Below are 16,280 nucleotides of genomic sequence, written 5' to 3'. Positions count from 1 at the left end.
GTGCGCCGTGCCCTGGGCCTGCTGGCGGCGGGGTGCGAGCCGCTGAAGGCAGCGGCGGGCCCCGAGCCGGGGGGGCGCGGGCGGCGGCGGCCGGCGGTGGGTCTGTCTGCGCGCTGTGGCGCGGGGGCGCGAGTCCCCCGTTGGTTACCTCAGTTCTTCGTGCGTCTCTTGTCTCGACTGTGTCTCTTCTCCTTTTCTTTCTTTTTTTTTTTAATGCCGCTTCTTAAGTGCGTGTTTGTTCTGAGAGGGTTGCACTCCCCCAGCGAGACCCGGGTGAACCGGGTGAAAGGGGCTCCCAAAACATGTGGTTGAGCCTGGCACCCGAAGTTAATTTTATGATTATAGGGCTCAGTGACTGCCTCTGACCTGGTATCTGTACTGCACCAGAACCTCGCTCTGTCTCCTGAGAGTTGCTGCCATCCAAATARTCATCTTTGCATTTCCCCCCCTAGTTTTCTCATTGGCTTGGGAGCTCTCAGAATAATGTATTTTGCACTAATGGAGGCAACAGCTGCGAGGGAAGGAAGCTGTGAATCCTAGTGAATGAAGAGATTAGAAAAACCCCTATGAGATACAAGGAAAGATCTTATCTCTGTGCAGAATCCTCTTGYTTTCTGACTAGGCAGTAGAGCTGTGCTGCCTCCATGGTAAAGATGCTGCTTCTTCCTCAYATGTATTAGTACTAGAAAAGGTATGACTGATGCTTGGATTTTTGTGTCAGTGATATGAGCAACTGCAGTTCTTGCTGTTGTTTAAGTGTTGTGCTGCCAGAGGTCTAGCCCAGTAAATAACAGCAATAGTTTATGTGTAAATATCGATACTAATAAAGCAGACGGTGTGATRCAAAATTTAACCTTTCTCTTTGTTTCTCCTGGTAGGAAAGCGGTATCTGCTAACAGAAGATGATTTAAAGTTACAAGAATTTCAGCGGGCAAAATTGGCAATTAGAAATGAAGTTCATGGCAGTAAAGGTATTGCTTATTTGGTGATTGTCACTAACAGTACTGGAAAACAAGCAGACAGTTGAAGCCATCAAAATGCAATGTAGAATAGACTCCATTTAAAGCAACAACATGTCTTCCTCTTCAAACTGGATGTAGCAAAAATATTCAAAAGGTCTGAGRCTTTGCAGAATTTGTTTCTACGATAGTCTACAATATTAGTTATGCTGTGCYGGAAAATGTGGAGCTTTAAAGTATGTAAGCTGTTCACAGAAAACCTGAAATGCCTGTGTGTATGCTTTCCATGAGATCATCTAACGGATTAGGGAAAATACTGCTTTTCTATAAGTCTTACTTCAAATACATCTTCAACAGAGAAAATTAATACAAAGCCTAGTAGCTACTTAGCTGTCCAGAAAAGGCTTATGCCAATAATTCTCTTTTAATTTGCTCTGTAAATTTAGTTGGTTGTTCTTTCAGTTTTTTTTCCTTTCCCTAATGTAATTTCTCAGTTGTACGTCACATTCCAGATGATGTCTGTATACTCAGAATATGAAAAGCAAATTTAGGTTTTCCAACTTGATGAAAGAAGAATATCTGCACATTTTTCCTAATGCAGATTTTGTCATRCTGGTTTGAAGTGTACACGAACTCCTTTCTTTAAGGAAACTTAAATCTGCCCTGAGAAATTAGGCAAGAACTTTCTGCAGCTTTCTGCAGCTGTTTAATCATCTGCATGTGTTTTAGTGATACAGAACCTTTCACTTTGACAATTGTCCCAAAGGATATAGTGTGGTTTTTTTGTTTGTTTGTTTTAGTGACAAGGAATGCACAGATATCAAACTCAATTTTGAACCAGTCCTCTGGAATAGAGAGGGAGGCAATGTCAGAATGACAGTTTCTCTGTTTCAGGTGGTAGTAATCTTTAAATAAGGCAGTGTCCAGTCCAATATTACTATATTTTGCTGTGATGGTGACGTGTTTATATTGGAGATGATTTGTCCTGTACTTATGGCATATCAAATTTGTTGCTATGGATCGGTWTTGTATTGGTTTTATGGGCCACAGTTTATTCTTCTGTTGTACAATACTGGCTTCTAAGAGCTATTGAAAACAATTAACCACCTGCTTCATTGTGCATGTTTTCTGTACTCATTTGAAAGGTGAAAAGGAGTAATTAGGACTAGTAATAAATACTGTTTTAGAAGTGGAAAAAGCTGTAATAATTATTCTCATCGTGTGTTCTTTACAAATATGGTTTGGATCCCAAATGTTTATAAATTTCTGTGCGTGTTTGAACACATTATGAAAAAATATGTGCACACACACACACACACACACATATATATATATATATATGCGCACTTGTATATTCTTCTGACCTTGTGGGACTCAATCCTGCATCTCAATTTTGAGGACTGTTACTTGCATTTAGCAACAGCTACGCATTCAACACCTGAGTGTGTTGCTCTTTGCAGTGCTCACCTGTCCCTCCTGTGGAGGTTACTAGCTTGAAAACAGCAGTGACCTAGGAGCTGCTGTGCAAAAGTTCAGTTTCCCCTTCAAACAGGAGGAGCAGCATCGTTAGAGGGGCAGGACTGCCAGATGTTAGGTGCAATTTTAGTCCTGGGTATGTTTGAGTCAGAGCCATGAGATTACTGAAGGACTGGTCTGGCTTCTTGCTCTGTCATAGGGATAACTGTTCTGGATAGATTTCTCCCCTCCCCGCTTCTGGCTCTGGGGAGGGGAAGTCACCATGTTTGTGGCTATATATAGAAATACATAGATTATTAACAAGACTCCTTGCATTTACATCAATTATAAAGGAGTTAAAATCGTTAGTACTAAGTGTTGAATAGAAGCCTTTGTGCTAGTTTGAATCCTGGGTGATACTAAGAGAAGCTTAAGGCAAAAAATACCACTTAAAATTTCCTTCCTCTCTAAGACTTTTGTGTTACCTGATATATTCATTAAAAAATGCAGTGGGATTCAGTCCACAATAAGCATCCTCTAGATTTTCAAAATCTGGAAAATTCCTACTTTGTGGGAATAACTAAACATGCTTCTATATGGGAAACCTTATGCCTTTTTATTGGTGGTAAAAACAATCTTTTCACCTTTGAATCTCCATGTTTCAGGTATCATGTCTCAGTATGCAATATAATCGAATTGTCTATAGACTGCTACTGTAATGTGTTTTATTTTCAGATCYGTATTTTAAAAGTATTAAAGAAAAATTAAAGAAAAATGGAATGATTCTCAAACATGAATTAAAAATTTTACTGCATTTATGTCAGACTTCTTCTGATGTGGAACTAGCCAGAAAAGTTATTTACAGGTACTTTTACCAAAGAAGGTAACACTATTTTCTTTCTTTATATTTTACTTTTGTCAGATTACCTCAAGTTATGCCTGCACCTGAGGGTTTGCCCCGATTCATTGGCTGTCTGCATAGTCAATCCCTTAAGCTAAGGCTGTTTTTTTTTACCTTGCATTTGCAAACCTTCAGAGACTCTTGGCTCAAAGGAGAGTCAAGTTATGGGAGTGAACTGGAGTCCCACTGTATGCAGAGTGAATGGTGAGCCACACAGAAAACTGTCAGCTGAGAGCAGAGATGTGTGCTGTGTCATCTTCAAGCCAAGATGTACCCAGTTATAAACTGATCTGGATGCAGCAATGGCAGGTTAGGAGGCTTTCTGGGTTAAAGCCTTTCCAGCAATTACAGTATAGGAGCTATGAAAACATGACCATAAAATGCAAAACACCCTTTTCTGTAGACCAAAGTGTGGGAGAGAAAGCTGAGGTATTCTAGCAAGGAAAGATGAGTGTTACCTCCTGTACTATTGTTCTGTGAATAGAAAGTAAAATAGCTGGGAGTTTTGGTGGTAGAGGCTCATTTTACTACTAATTTGCTGCAGCTTACTTTAGTGGAAATAGAAGAAATTACTTATTAYTATTTTTTAAGCTCAATAGAAACAACATTTTTTGATAACGTTAACCTACTCTTTGACTAAATGCCATTCACTGATGCAGATAGAGAAGCTGCCTGTATCATTATACATGCAGATAATGACTGTATCACTGGCTATTTAAAGCTGTTTTTCCTTGATAAATTTCTTGCATCGTGTGGTTAACTTTATGGACTCTTTCCAACAGGTACCATGAACAGAATAGCATTACAGCTCCACATGATTTTAAATTTGGACCTCTGTTTATGAGACTGTGTTATGAGCTGGGCCTTGAAACACCTGCAGTAGAAGTTATCAAAGATCAGGTAACTTTCCCTCTATATTGTGAAAATTTCAATGTTAGTATTTCAGTCTGAGTGACTGGTATGCTACACATATGTGCTCAGATSCTTGAGGTAGATCTGTTGCGTTAACAAGGATACCTATAACATATTAACTTAGATGAGATTACTAGGTTTTGACTTTTTAAAAATGGGRAAAAAATGAAAAGAAAAAAAGATTGGAAGTAAAACAACAATTCCGTCCACCAAAAAAGGGGGTTACAGGAGGACAAACTGACATTTTTTCATTATTGTACTTCTATATCATTGCATCATTTCAGTAAAAAGTAATGAAAAAAAAAATCCTCAACTGAACACAGCTGATGCATGTTTCCCTGCATCTTGTGTTGCATTAGATCATTCCTAGAAATGAAAACTTGTGAGTTTTCTTGTGGCAGTCTTCTGAATCCCTTGGTTATTGACACCAACAGATGTACCATGCTACTGTCTACTTGAAACTCCTTTTGAACTCTGTAGMGACAGTGTAGTATTAATCAGCTCAGGTCTGCGGCCGTTTTTATTCTGAAGAAACTATTACAAAGACTTCTGTCCATTTCATGGTGATGGTACTTTACCCCAAAGATGTTRGTAATTAGCTGAAAGCTGTACATCTACTAAATTTTTGAATTTACCATTACCTGGTGAGTTCTGCTTGCATTAATTTAAATGACACAATCTRTCATTTAAAACATATAGTGGAAATCTATGGGAAATGTCTGTTTAAAGTGAGCTTTTCAGCATCCTGAGTCACTAGTATTTTAGCRATTACTTGACAGAGTAACCCAAAGTTATGCGTTGAACTTGTGAAGATGGAGCTCATTTCTRTTAGAACAGTGCTGTGTGCAATGACTGTAGTAGTCACTACATACATTCTCTGTAGTAACTTTTTTTAATCTTGCTCTGTTTATATRCTTCTTTTCCAGAACTTGCGTGGTTTTTTCTCAGAGTGTACATCATTTCATATTYTGATGACTATGTTGTTTAAAAAGGGCTGCTACGAAAGTACGTACTGCGTGCGTTAAGGCAAATGCATTTTGAGGAGGGTGCTTCTCACCTGWATTTGTGTGTGTGTTTGTGTGTATGTATGTGTGTGTWTGTGTGTATACGTATTTTTTTATTGATATAATAAAGAATACTGCTGAGTGATGTGTGGCTTTGGAGGACCAGACATCATACAAATATCTGTCAAAGAGATGTCAAAAGAACTGCGCTATAGTRTGTAATAGTGGAAGGCTTTACCTAGTTTGTACCAGCAATGGTATTCTTACCTCCCCTCCTGAACAGTACAGAATTGTGATTCTACAGGAGGGCTTTTTTAACCCCTTTTCTCCAAAGGCCTAACTACTTTGATTTGTCGTTTCCTGGAGCTTTTTGCTTTACCCATTCAAAGTTTGTTTTACTTGGATTTTGGAAGAGGAATTTCTTCAAGATTTTTTTCTGGCAGTTTTGCATTTGTATCAGAGTGAGGAAGAATACTCTTCTTTTGCTTTATAAAACAAGCTGGAGCCTTCTATTCTTTGTCTCACTAGTGTGCACAGAGTGGCTATGGCAACATCTAAGCAAAAAAAAAGATATATCAGTTTGACCCTTTATGAATACAAGGGGTATGTATGAACACACTTTATTCACTGCTGGTACAGCCTTAAACTTATGAAATAACACTCCTATGTTTTTGACAGATGCTTTGGAAATTCTCTTAGAAATGAAAAAGCAAGGTATACCTTTCAACAAAGAAACCTATCTACTTGCGTTTGCAATATGCTACAAATTGGTAAGTATTTTCATATTACCCTGTGACAAAGTAATTGAATTACCTTTTCTCTCATTTTTGAGCGGGGCGGAGGGGGGCGAATCTTAAAATTTCCTTAGGTTCCCTGTCATGACTTCTTATCCAATACAAATATTTTAGACATACTAGTCATACATAGCTTCCTTGTTACGATGYGCATATATATAGCTGTGTGTGTAATGTCACAAAGCAAATCTCTGAAGTGTTAGATGTAATCATTAAGAGACAAATTTGATACAGCAGTTGATTAAATGATAAGTATCCTTTTTTTGGGACCTCTGCATCTTTGTGCATTCTGCGCTTGAGCTGCAGTAGTGTTTGTTTTTGGCTGGCTGCTTTAAACAAGACATACGTGGTATGTACTTGGTCAGACATCTCCCTTTCTTTTTTTCCCTTTCCCCCTCCAAGTAACTCTTGAGCTGTTCCTGCAATTGCACATAAATTTTACAAGAAGCTTGCAAAGATRATCTGTTCATACATATCTGATGAAAATGGGCAACTGAGTGGAGAAAAGAATCCTAAATGAATGCCTTCAGTGGGACAGACTGCTCCTTGAGCCTAACTGTGTTATTAGATCAGAGACAGACCACAGAGTAAGAAACTAGGCTACGCAGGCTCTACAACCGTTCCCCTGGAATAGTTTTCTTTTTGTAACAAAGTGAGATCCCAAGCTTTTTTCTTTTGCTCTTCCACTTCAGATTTGAATCAGTAAAACTGTTTTTCAATTTCTTCCTTTTTCTTAAGGAAGGCCGTTGGCTGAGGGAAGAGTGATACCAAGGGATTAAACATATCAAATTTCTCATTCAGGGATATGGTGAAACTGATGATGCATATGTAATAAAGAGTTGGCCTGAAATGGTAGCCCATCAGTAATTTCTGTGATGCTTCTGAAGTCCTCAGTTCTAATGAATTGAAGCTACTTATAGAAGGTCAGGGGAAATAGGTGTAGTCATGTGGCTGTGGTGTTTGGAGAGTGGGACAGTAGCTGGAGAACGCTCAAAAAGAGAAGAGCTGTGGAAACTACTGTTAGAAACAGCTGGAGATTAATGGTTACAATCAGTCCAATAATGTTACCAGTTCTGCTTRGGAGGCACCTTTACTAAGAAACTGTGAGTGCAAAGACTTTGACACTGTGCTGGAAACCAAGTTTATAAGCTGTTGTTTGCTGCTTTGTGTCAACTTAGGCAGTATTTAGCACTTTGAGGTTGTTYGTGGATCCTCACTTTGTGCCCCTTCAGTTAAAGGCTTTCACAGAACCCAGCTGCGCTTCTCTGAGGTATTCTTTATTCCATCTGTTGTAGCTTCTCTTTATATCTCTAAAATTTATATAGTTCTTTCCATAGCCTACTGTCTGAGACCATCCATGGCATATGCAAAAGGAAGGTGTTCTTGATGTTTGTTTTCTGCTGCTTCTGCCCTTGTCTGTTTTCAACAGAGAACCTGGCCCATCATTACTTGTTCAGTGAGTTGGTAAAAATAGAGAGGAAATGATTCTAAACAACCATCCAGTTGTTTTAACAGCCACAGTAAATTTGGTTTTACATTAAGATAAAATAATACTAATAGGAGAATAAGSTATATTAACCCTTTCCATAGTAAAGAGGATTAGATGGAGATCTTTCAAAAGCCTAATCTGTTCATTTTGCTATTAGTGTTAAATGCTAAAATTTCAAGCTAAGAGGGGATGCTATTGAGCTCAAAATCTTTTTGCTTAAGATGCAATTTGAGAAGCTCATTTCCTTAGGTACCCTGTCATGAAAGAGAATATGGAACACTGATTTTTTTTTTTTTTTTTTTTTTTTTTTGCTTTCCAGAAATAATGCAAACTTTCCATGTTGGAAGGCAAATATCTAAGCTGTTTCATTAGAATATCTGCTCTGGAAACATTTTCTGTATGGTTTATTCTGTAAGAGTCAGACTCAGAACAGATAAATATTCAAATTTGTACATACTCATATCTTTCAGGTTAATGGTGTTAAATAGTCTAATGTCTAGAACATGTTTCCCCCCACCCCCACATCAACTAATCAATGTAGGTGCTAAAGGAAGAAGGAAAAGTCAACTTTCTTCCTGACTTGGGAGTGATGCAAAAGTGGATAAGAAAGTATCTATTGCTTTCAGCAGTCTGCCAGGGGTTATTTACTYTTGCAGCAGCTGAAACAGAACAAGGCATAGTTATTACRTGAAGATAATGGAAGTTATTTTTACACTCTTCTGAGCTACGAAGATGATCAGAGGGCAGGAGCATCTGCCCTAGGAGGAACGGCTGCGAGAGCTGGGCCTCTTCAGCCTGRGGAAGAGGAGACTGAGGGGGRATCTTATCAAYGTGTACAAGTACCTGAAGKGAGGGTGTCAGGGGRACGAGGACAAACTCTTTTCAGTTGTCCYGTGTGACAGGACAAGAGGCAATGGGCAGAAACTGAATCACAGGAAGTTCYGCCTGACCGTGAGGGGGAATTTCTTCCCTGTGAGAGTGAYGGAGCMCTGGCACAGGTTGCCCRGAGAGGTTGTGGAGTCTCCTTCTCTGGCRACATTCAAGGCCCGCCTGGATGCAACCCTGTCTGACATGCTCTAGGTGACCCTGCTGAGCAGGGGGGTTGGACTAGATGATCTCCAGAGGTCCCTTCCAACCTTACTGATTCTATGATTCTATGAACTCTGTAGCTCTCTTGGTGTTGTTTCTCAAAAACTGCTGGTTGAGTTCAGATGTAGAAATAATTGCCTTGCTGATTTTACAGTGCATTGACTTCTGAGTGCAGTGAACTTAGGCTTCTACAGTTGCCTAYAGCCCTTTCAGATCAGAATTAACAACTGCAGCTTAGATTGAAATTTCTACACAGGACAACCTGGAGTCTTGCAAAATCTCTGCAAAGCTACTTGAAGAAGCACAGCTAAAAGGTGACACATTACCACTGCGAGCATTCTACTTTGCTGTGGCATTTGCTCTGAAACAGGTACAGTGCTGTTTGTTTTGGTTTATTCCTAAATCTCTGTGCATGTCTTGCAATGTGATAGTTAAAGAAAGCAAACATAGAGAAAAATCATATTGCATGTAAGATCTATGCAATAATTTATGTGCTATGATTTTTATGCCTCTGAAAGAGTAGGATTGTAAGCAACTCCTGCTTAAAGTAAATAGCGCATTTTGTGSCACTGATGGTGTCACATGGCAGAATTTTCTTCCAAAATGGAAGAGTTGGACCAGCAAGTTTAATGTACTCATGGACCCAGTCCTGCAGATGCTGCTGTTTAGTGATGGTTTTCTTTGTACACAATAAAAATAATGAAGTATTTGCATAGTCGACTTAAAATGTTTATCTGGRGAGGCGTATTTAAAGGCTCTAATGTGTATTGCCTTGCTGTTTGGGAGATGGCATATCTTTCTCCACAACGTGTAGCTTCAGGGTAAGATTTTTCATTTAACTCATGTTTAAAACCTGCTGTGAAAAGGATCTAAGGCGGGAGAGGGTGAAAGATTGAAAGGAGAATAGCAATTAAGAAATTCTGAAATCTAATCTTTCCCATTAATTTGTATGTCTTGGGCAAAYTTTGAACCTTCTATGCTTTCTTCTCTAAAAGTCTCTCCATGAGCACTCTAAGACCTAGTGATTTGATGTTATTCATGGATGTAAATGCATGAAGTAGCATTGTTATAAATTTTATTATTAATTCTACGGTCTCTTTGCATTGTCTTTGGGAACAGTAGAGACTATACAACAGCATCATCAAAATTAATTTATTCATGTGCATGGTAGCATGATGGGGCTTCTCATTGGTGTTGAGGTTTAAAAAACAAAATCTCTAGCTATAAAATGCATGAAATCCCTGATGCCTTCTTTTTATATATATATATATATATATATATATAATATATAATATATATATATAAAGAATTGGATAAAATTTTCTTTTTGCAGACAGAATAATGATCACACTTAACTATTTCTAAACTGTATAGCATGTCTTGCTACAGGAAAGATGRCCTAATCTCCACTATCTGATGCTGCTTTGCTGAATGTTAGTGTAACATTTATTGTCTGTGCGAATAATTTGGTGTCATAGATATAATATTGTGGAGGAGTATGGCCAAAAGGTTAAAAAGCACTGGACAGGAAAAATAACAGCATTAACATAAACTACATTTTATTTAAGTGCTCTATTTAGCAGAATCTGAGCATGTGTAGTTCTTTTGTCTTTCAGGTACTGTCATGTTCAGTATTGATAACATGCTTCATTTTCTTACTGATCTGAGATCTGAAAATACTATCTGATGTGCTAGTGAGCCAGACAACATGGCAACTCCAGCACTGGATGTTCCTTTTACAGGCTGGCTGCTGTATGAGACTTTTTGGTGAAGGARGTTTAAAGATTTAGATTGCTTTGTGATTCGCTGGCAAGTTGTAAGAAATCATTTTTCTTGAGCTTTTATTGTGAAAGTGTGCATCACACGTATAATTGTGTATTTGTTTTTCATTGCTTCCTAGAATGATGTGGCACAAGCCCAATTCTATCATTCTCAGATAATGAAAACAGAAAACAAACTRTACAGTAATATTAGTGTAAGTATGCTTGTTTATTAGTCCTACAGAGAAGTATGCTATACTGGACAAACAACTTTCACCTGCAAAGTAGCAGAAGGTCAGATTCTTAGCAGCAGATACTTACTTCAGTAATGTTGTTGAGTTTGCTTTGGTCTGCCAACAGACCATTTCAGTCAGCTGGATGAGTTACACAAGGAGTTAAAAGAAAAAAAAAATCTTTTTCCCCTCCCCCTCTTTTAATTGACTTTTTACTATAGATGGGAAGTAGAGCAGTCCTGCATCAATGAGTGTAGACCTGGGAAAGATTTCTAGTTATGAAATGTATGAAAAGTATGTGTGTGTCCTGTAAGTGATCTCTACAAACTACAGAAAAACACTTTATTCCAGAATAGTTAATGCAGCTCCTTCAGAGGAGTTCTGCCTCCAGGCTGGCCTTTCCAGGTTCCAGCTGTAGAAAAGAAGCTAACTTTACCAGTGGAAATCAGTCATTCCCTCTGCCTTCTTCCTGATAAATGATTTATCAACACAGCATCTAGGAAATTTATTTTGTTCCTGCTTTGCTTCTTAGTGTCTTCTTCTAACACTTTTTTAATTGCTTTCTTATGATAAGTGTCTTGTCTTATTTTTCAGGTTCTTGTCCAGCTCAAGACTGGTTCACTAGAAGAAGTGGTAAAGACATTAGAGGCAGCTGTGGAAGTAGATACTCCACCCTTTGTTAAAAAAATTGAGTTTTCTGAGCAGGTGGTGAGTATACAATAATGAACTGAATCGGCCGGAAAGCATAATGTCATTGATGCACACAGGTCAGGGATACAGGTGTGGAAGGAGATCCACAGTGCTTTGCTAAACTAGGATGGTGACTGTTCAGTTACAGAACTTCAGGGGCCCAMGTTCTTCCAACTTTGTTGCAGTAGATATTGTATGCATCAGTGTTATATTTTGACTTTTGTTTGGCGAATTTATAACACTTACTGAAAGACCAAACATTAGTCCTAACCCGTTCCTCTAAAATAGTTTATTGATCAACACAGCATAGCAGATTCACTCATATGTGAGTTCATACTCTGTATATATGGCATAGTACTGAAGTTTTCAGTGTTCTGGAGTATGACTTTCATTAATCAGGACTGCAAATTTGTATTATCTAGTACAATAGAAATTATGCTGATTTGGAAAAGAGAATCCAGGAAGCAATTATGTTGCCCAGGTTTAAATATAAAATAATTGTGTTAGTCTGTTGTATGATTGAAAACAGGGCTATGGTACTTTAAGGAAGTYTTTAATCTAACAAACTCTCTCTAATAGGTATCCACTGCAGGTCCACCACCGCCTGGTAGTGTGTAGTGTGCTGCTTAAAAACACCTTCTTGCACATCATTGTGTCAGCCTTTTATCTTATGTCTGCCTTCTCCTTATTTCCGCCCCCCTACCCTCCACCCCTTTTCTTCTTTGWGTGCTTGCCTGGAATATAGTGCCTTCATTTGCCGACATGTAACAGTATGTCATTTGCCCATCCTTAGCTGGCTACAGTCAGGGAAAAGATGGAAGAAAACCCTGTCCTTTCTGCCAAACTAGGAGATATTTATACCAGACTACAAGCTTCAGGACGGATAACTGCTTGCACACTGGACGACATGCTTTTCCAGATTCCTAGTTCAAAGAAGAACCGTGCAAAGCTTTTAAATCAAAAGCAATTGGGCTATCAGGCTGCTAAACCACTTCACTCAAATCTGTTGTTGGAGTAGTTCAATATTTGATGATAAACTGAACTGTAATTACCACCACTTAGAAGCATGTTTGAATAAAACATCTCCCTTCCTGGCAATTGTCTCTGCTCCCTTCTCTGGGCAATTGTTTAAGTTGCTTGTGTGAAACTGCATTTTAAACACGTGTGGCTTCTGTGTTTGAATTTTCATGCAGAAGATAAGTCATGAAGATGGGTATTTCTTTTTGTTCCAAAATGGAGTGATCAAAATGTTTTGAATTTTTCCTCAAGCACTTAAATCAGAATTTTTCCTGTACTGAATGTTCTAGGTGAAGTGCGCAAAAAAGTATGTGTATCTGACTTGAATTYGTGGTTCATGAGAAGAAAATCTGGTGTTCATCAGATGTGATGTTCTGACTATAGATAGATGCAGTCCAAACTCTAGGCAAAAGAATATCCAAGTGCATTAACTGTTTGTTCAAATTTTGTATGCCTCAGGATATGAAAGGCATCAAAGACACTTGCTTTGTTGATACCTTTCTCTTCAGAAACAATTATATTAGGCTGTGTGTGTGTGTGTGTGTGTGTGTTCTTTTTTTTTTTAATCAAAAAGGATTGTGGAAATAGTATGGAAAGCTACAAAGGTAGCTGACTGGTTGTTTTCTCACTGGAAGGAGATTTGTGGGCAAACTTCCTCTGAGTGAACAGCCCTASATGTTGTTTCTTTCAGATCGTATTTTTGATAAGACTCCCAAGACAAGCAGATTTTGATTATAAATGTGCAATTAAGTCTAGTCCTAGCAAGTATGATTCAGACTATGGGTGAATTATGCAGATGAGATGCAATTCTAGCTTAAAATGGGGTCATGAAGACAGTGTAAAGAAGCTTCAATGATTCTAGGTTAAATGTACTTGGTTCTCCAGTTGTTTTGTAACTATTAGTCCTGCATATCCAAAGATCTTTTCTCTTTCAAACTCCAGAGTAGAAAGAATTAGAAACGGTGATATCCTGTCTGGTGCTTAGGTGATTTGGGGTTTTTTGTGCAYATGCCTGCTGACTTAAAACTTAGCAAGCAATCCTGTGAGCACAAGAATGGCTGGAGACCACCCAGCTTGGTGCTCTCCAAGTTGTTCTTCCTTATCTCTCCTGYGAGATTTATTTTACTATTTAATTGTAAAGGTATCTTAAATCAAACAAACTTCGTAATGCAAAGAATTTCTTTTGTGGATGGATTGTAAAAGYTTTGCTTGAAAGTTTTTTGAAACCCATGAATCACTGAAAAAGTAAGAACCTACCACGCAGGAAAATATCTTAAGCCATTAAAGAAAATCACAGTGAAATAATACTGTTTTCTTTGAGGCTCTGGGACTACAACTCATTTCTGTCACTGATGTATTTTGTTCATTGATACTAAAATGTACAAAAACAGTGTGTGGTGGATAAAATTGTATGTGTATATATGTAACAAAACATCTGTTTGAAATTTGTATCATGTTTTGGAGAAATGTGCACTTTTTAATGACTGATTGTACAGGATTTGGTTAAAGTATCACATGCTAGACTAACATTACAGCTGGTGGATGGGTTTTTTTTTTTTTTGAATGCTGGTTGTGGAACATCGTGTGTAACTGTAATTCACTCAATATAGTCAACATTTTCTGTTCTGTGTTCTGATGACTACTGCTTTGCTTGAGACCRACTCAAGCTAACTATTAAGTTGGTAATTTGTTTTAAGGAGAAACTCCATTTCCCTCTCTTGGAAGAGGAGGGGAATGCTGTATCCTTTATGAACCTATAACAAGCAATATGTCTTTATATATCTGCAAATGGGAGAGAGATTGGTACCAGGAGGGATGGACTGACAGTGTGCAGGGATCTAACGCTGGGCTAGCATTCCTCACTTCCCTTCAAGTTAAGGGGCTCTACAGTGAAAGATCTGAAAAACTTTAATGTTTAAATAACTGATAATGCTTCCTACGAAATGAAAACACGCTCCCCAAAAGGTTAAATTGAAAGAAACGTAGATCAGTAAAATTTGGATGGAATACTGGAGGTTGTTTTGGAAGGCTTGCAGAAGACTGGTAATATCCTCACTTATGAAGAGAGCAGAGAGTAAAGAGCAACTTCTAACATTTATGCAGCTGACTTCAAAAAAAAGTCTGATTTGTCTCATACAGGTTGCACAGCTGTTTGGAGTTAATCCAGAAAGCTTGGCAGTGTGTGTGTGTTTATAAAGTTAGCTTTTGGTGTGTCAAGGTGCTGAGCACTCTGGCTTTTGTCCAGAGGTGTCTTTAACCACATGCTTAATTTGGGGTATTGAAGTGTGGTTGGCTTCTGCTTTCCCAGGGTCAAGCTCAGGAAACCAAACTTGTCTAAAGTTATGCAAATACCTAAATGTTTTGCTGGGTCAGAATGCTTGGTATTTCGAGGGCTGTGTTACTACAGAGTACGGTCCAGGAGACTGCCTCAGAGAAAAGGAATATGCAGTGTAATATTGCTGCCAGTGAAACAATTACACTTGAATTTCTTGGATTGTAATCAAGGATGAGCCACAAAATAGAAGCCAGCACTGTSGAATTCAACTATTAGATGGTTTCACTTAACACACTGGAAAAGCAAGGCATCTACATTTCAAAGTAAATCACTTTTTTTTTTCTAGGATTCAATGCAASAGTTTTCTAGCAAATGCTGCTTATAGTTTTGTGTAGTAAGTAGCTCAGATGAAGGTCTGAAGGCCTTTTTGGGCACTGTTTTGTGGCAAGGGATTGGATTTTGTCTTATCACACTAAAATATTCTTCCTACAGTAAAATAAACGTGAGGTTTGTGTGTGTGTGCGCGCTCTAGAAGCRTTTTTAGAAGTGTAACTGGGAGACAGCAGATGGCGATCTTGGTCATACTTTCCTTCCAACTTGAGTTTTAAAAGGTAGAATTTAGCTGCAGGATCAGTTATGTAAAGGCAAGGCTGAATGAATGTGTTGCCCTATATTTACCACAAGCCACTTTAACTAGTGTGGAGTAGAAAATCTGAGTCTTAGTCAACAGTGTCTAATGTCTGGTAGCTGGCATAGATTGTAAACCCTTCTGGCTTGCACTTCATTTGAAAACTTAATGCGGTTGTTCGTGAAAATAATCTTTGTCAGTCATCACAACATGGTTTTTCACAGTATTGTATGGAAATAGAAATCTGGCCTGGAGAGGCTGCTGATGTTACTTCTAGTGTATTATTTTCAATTTAAAAGGCATACTTTGCTATACGTGCTCTATATTTAACAGAAAGATGGTGGTTCTTCCAACCTAAGTGGGAAAAGTATTCCTTTTTAGATAGGATCTGGATTGTGCAGTCTTCAAAATTCTTTATTTTCCTACTGTAGATGCTTCTACTTTTCTCCATGGATTAATACTTTTTTTTTTTTTTTTTTTTTTTTTTGCTATTCCATCTGACAAGCATCTTAAGCTTTGATAACTAAGGATCACTTCCTCTGTATTTCTCCAAACTTAATTTTCTGTTTCAAACAATAAAAAGGAAGGTGAAAGGCTTAGTCATTGCAAGGGAGCTCAGGAATGCTTCCAGGCCTCAGGAGGTGTTCTGACTTATTTTAAAGACCCTTACAGACAAGCTAATAACTTTGAAACAAAAATCTCATTAGAACTTTGCAACGCTATAGAAGGTAGACAGATCCGTAGTATATAGGTCTACAGCCATTCAAGTCTGTTATATCCTCAAGGCTGTTTCAGGTTGCRTCCTTGTATAAGGACTTCATTGTCTTTTATTATTTAAAACTTTATTTTTAAACTGTGGCTGCCTGCATGCCCTTTTGTGGCCAAATACTCTTTAGCAAGGTCATTAAAAGTAACAGAGGAAGATGTATGTGAAATAGCTGCTTTTCTTGTACTGTTTGTGGATAGTGGTTTAAACTCAGCAAATGTCTGATCATGTGCTCTCTTTCTAGGCTAAATTGGGGAATAAATCAATCACCTTATTTCTATCTATTTGATGTAGGCAGTGAGAGGGAT

At 38.2% G+C, this 16,280-nt stretch overlaps 1 protein-coding gene across 3 annotated transcripts; it reads left to right on the top strand.

Moving 5' to 3' along the window:
• The first annotated feature begins 883 nt into the window (after positions 1-883).
• PTCD2 (pentatricopeptide repeat domain 2) lies at positions 884-12,384 on the top strand. Of its 3 annotated transcripts, none has more exons than XM_085322017.1 (9): positions 884-971; positions 3,337-3,624; positions 4,098-4,215; positions 5,154-5,232; positions 5,910-6,001; positions 8,860-8,973; positions 10,504-10,578; positions 11,191-11,304; positions 12,080-12,384. In XM_085322017.1, exons 3-9 carry the CDS (start codon positions 4,156-4,158, stop codon positions 12,302-12,304), a joined length of 759 nt encoding a protein of 252 aa, XP_085178143.1. In that variant the 5' UTR covers positions 884-971; positions 3,337-3,624; positions 4,098-4,155; the 3' UTR covers positions 12,305-12,384. The 3 variants fall into 3 exon arrangements, with proteins under 3 accessions (XP_085178143.1, XP_085178142.1, XP_085178141.1); XM_085322016.1 differs by lacking the exon at positions 3,337-3,624 and adding an exon at positions 3,150-3,279 and having other exon boundaries at positions 903-971; XM_085322015.1 differs by lacking the exon at positions 3,337-3,624 and adding an exon at positions 3,150-3,297 and having other exon boundaries at positions 903-971.
• The last annotated feature ends 3,896 nt before the right edge of the window (positions 12,385-16,280 follow it).

The sequence above is a fragment of the Rhea americana genome, unplaced genomic scaffold (assembly GCF_003343005.1).
Source record: "Rhea americana isolate MKP2758 unplaced genomic scaffold, rheAme1 scaffold_74, whole genome shotgun sequence".
Classification (NCBI taxonomy): Eukaryota; Metazoa; Chordata; class Aves; order Rheiformes; family Rheidae; genus Rhea; species Rhea americana.
The sequence above is the reverse complement of the archived record's forward strand: the minus strand, read 5'-3'. Positions and strand labels throughout refer to the sequence as shown.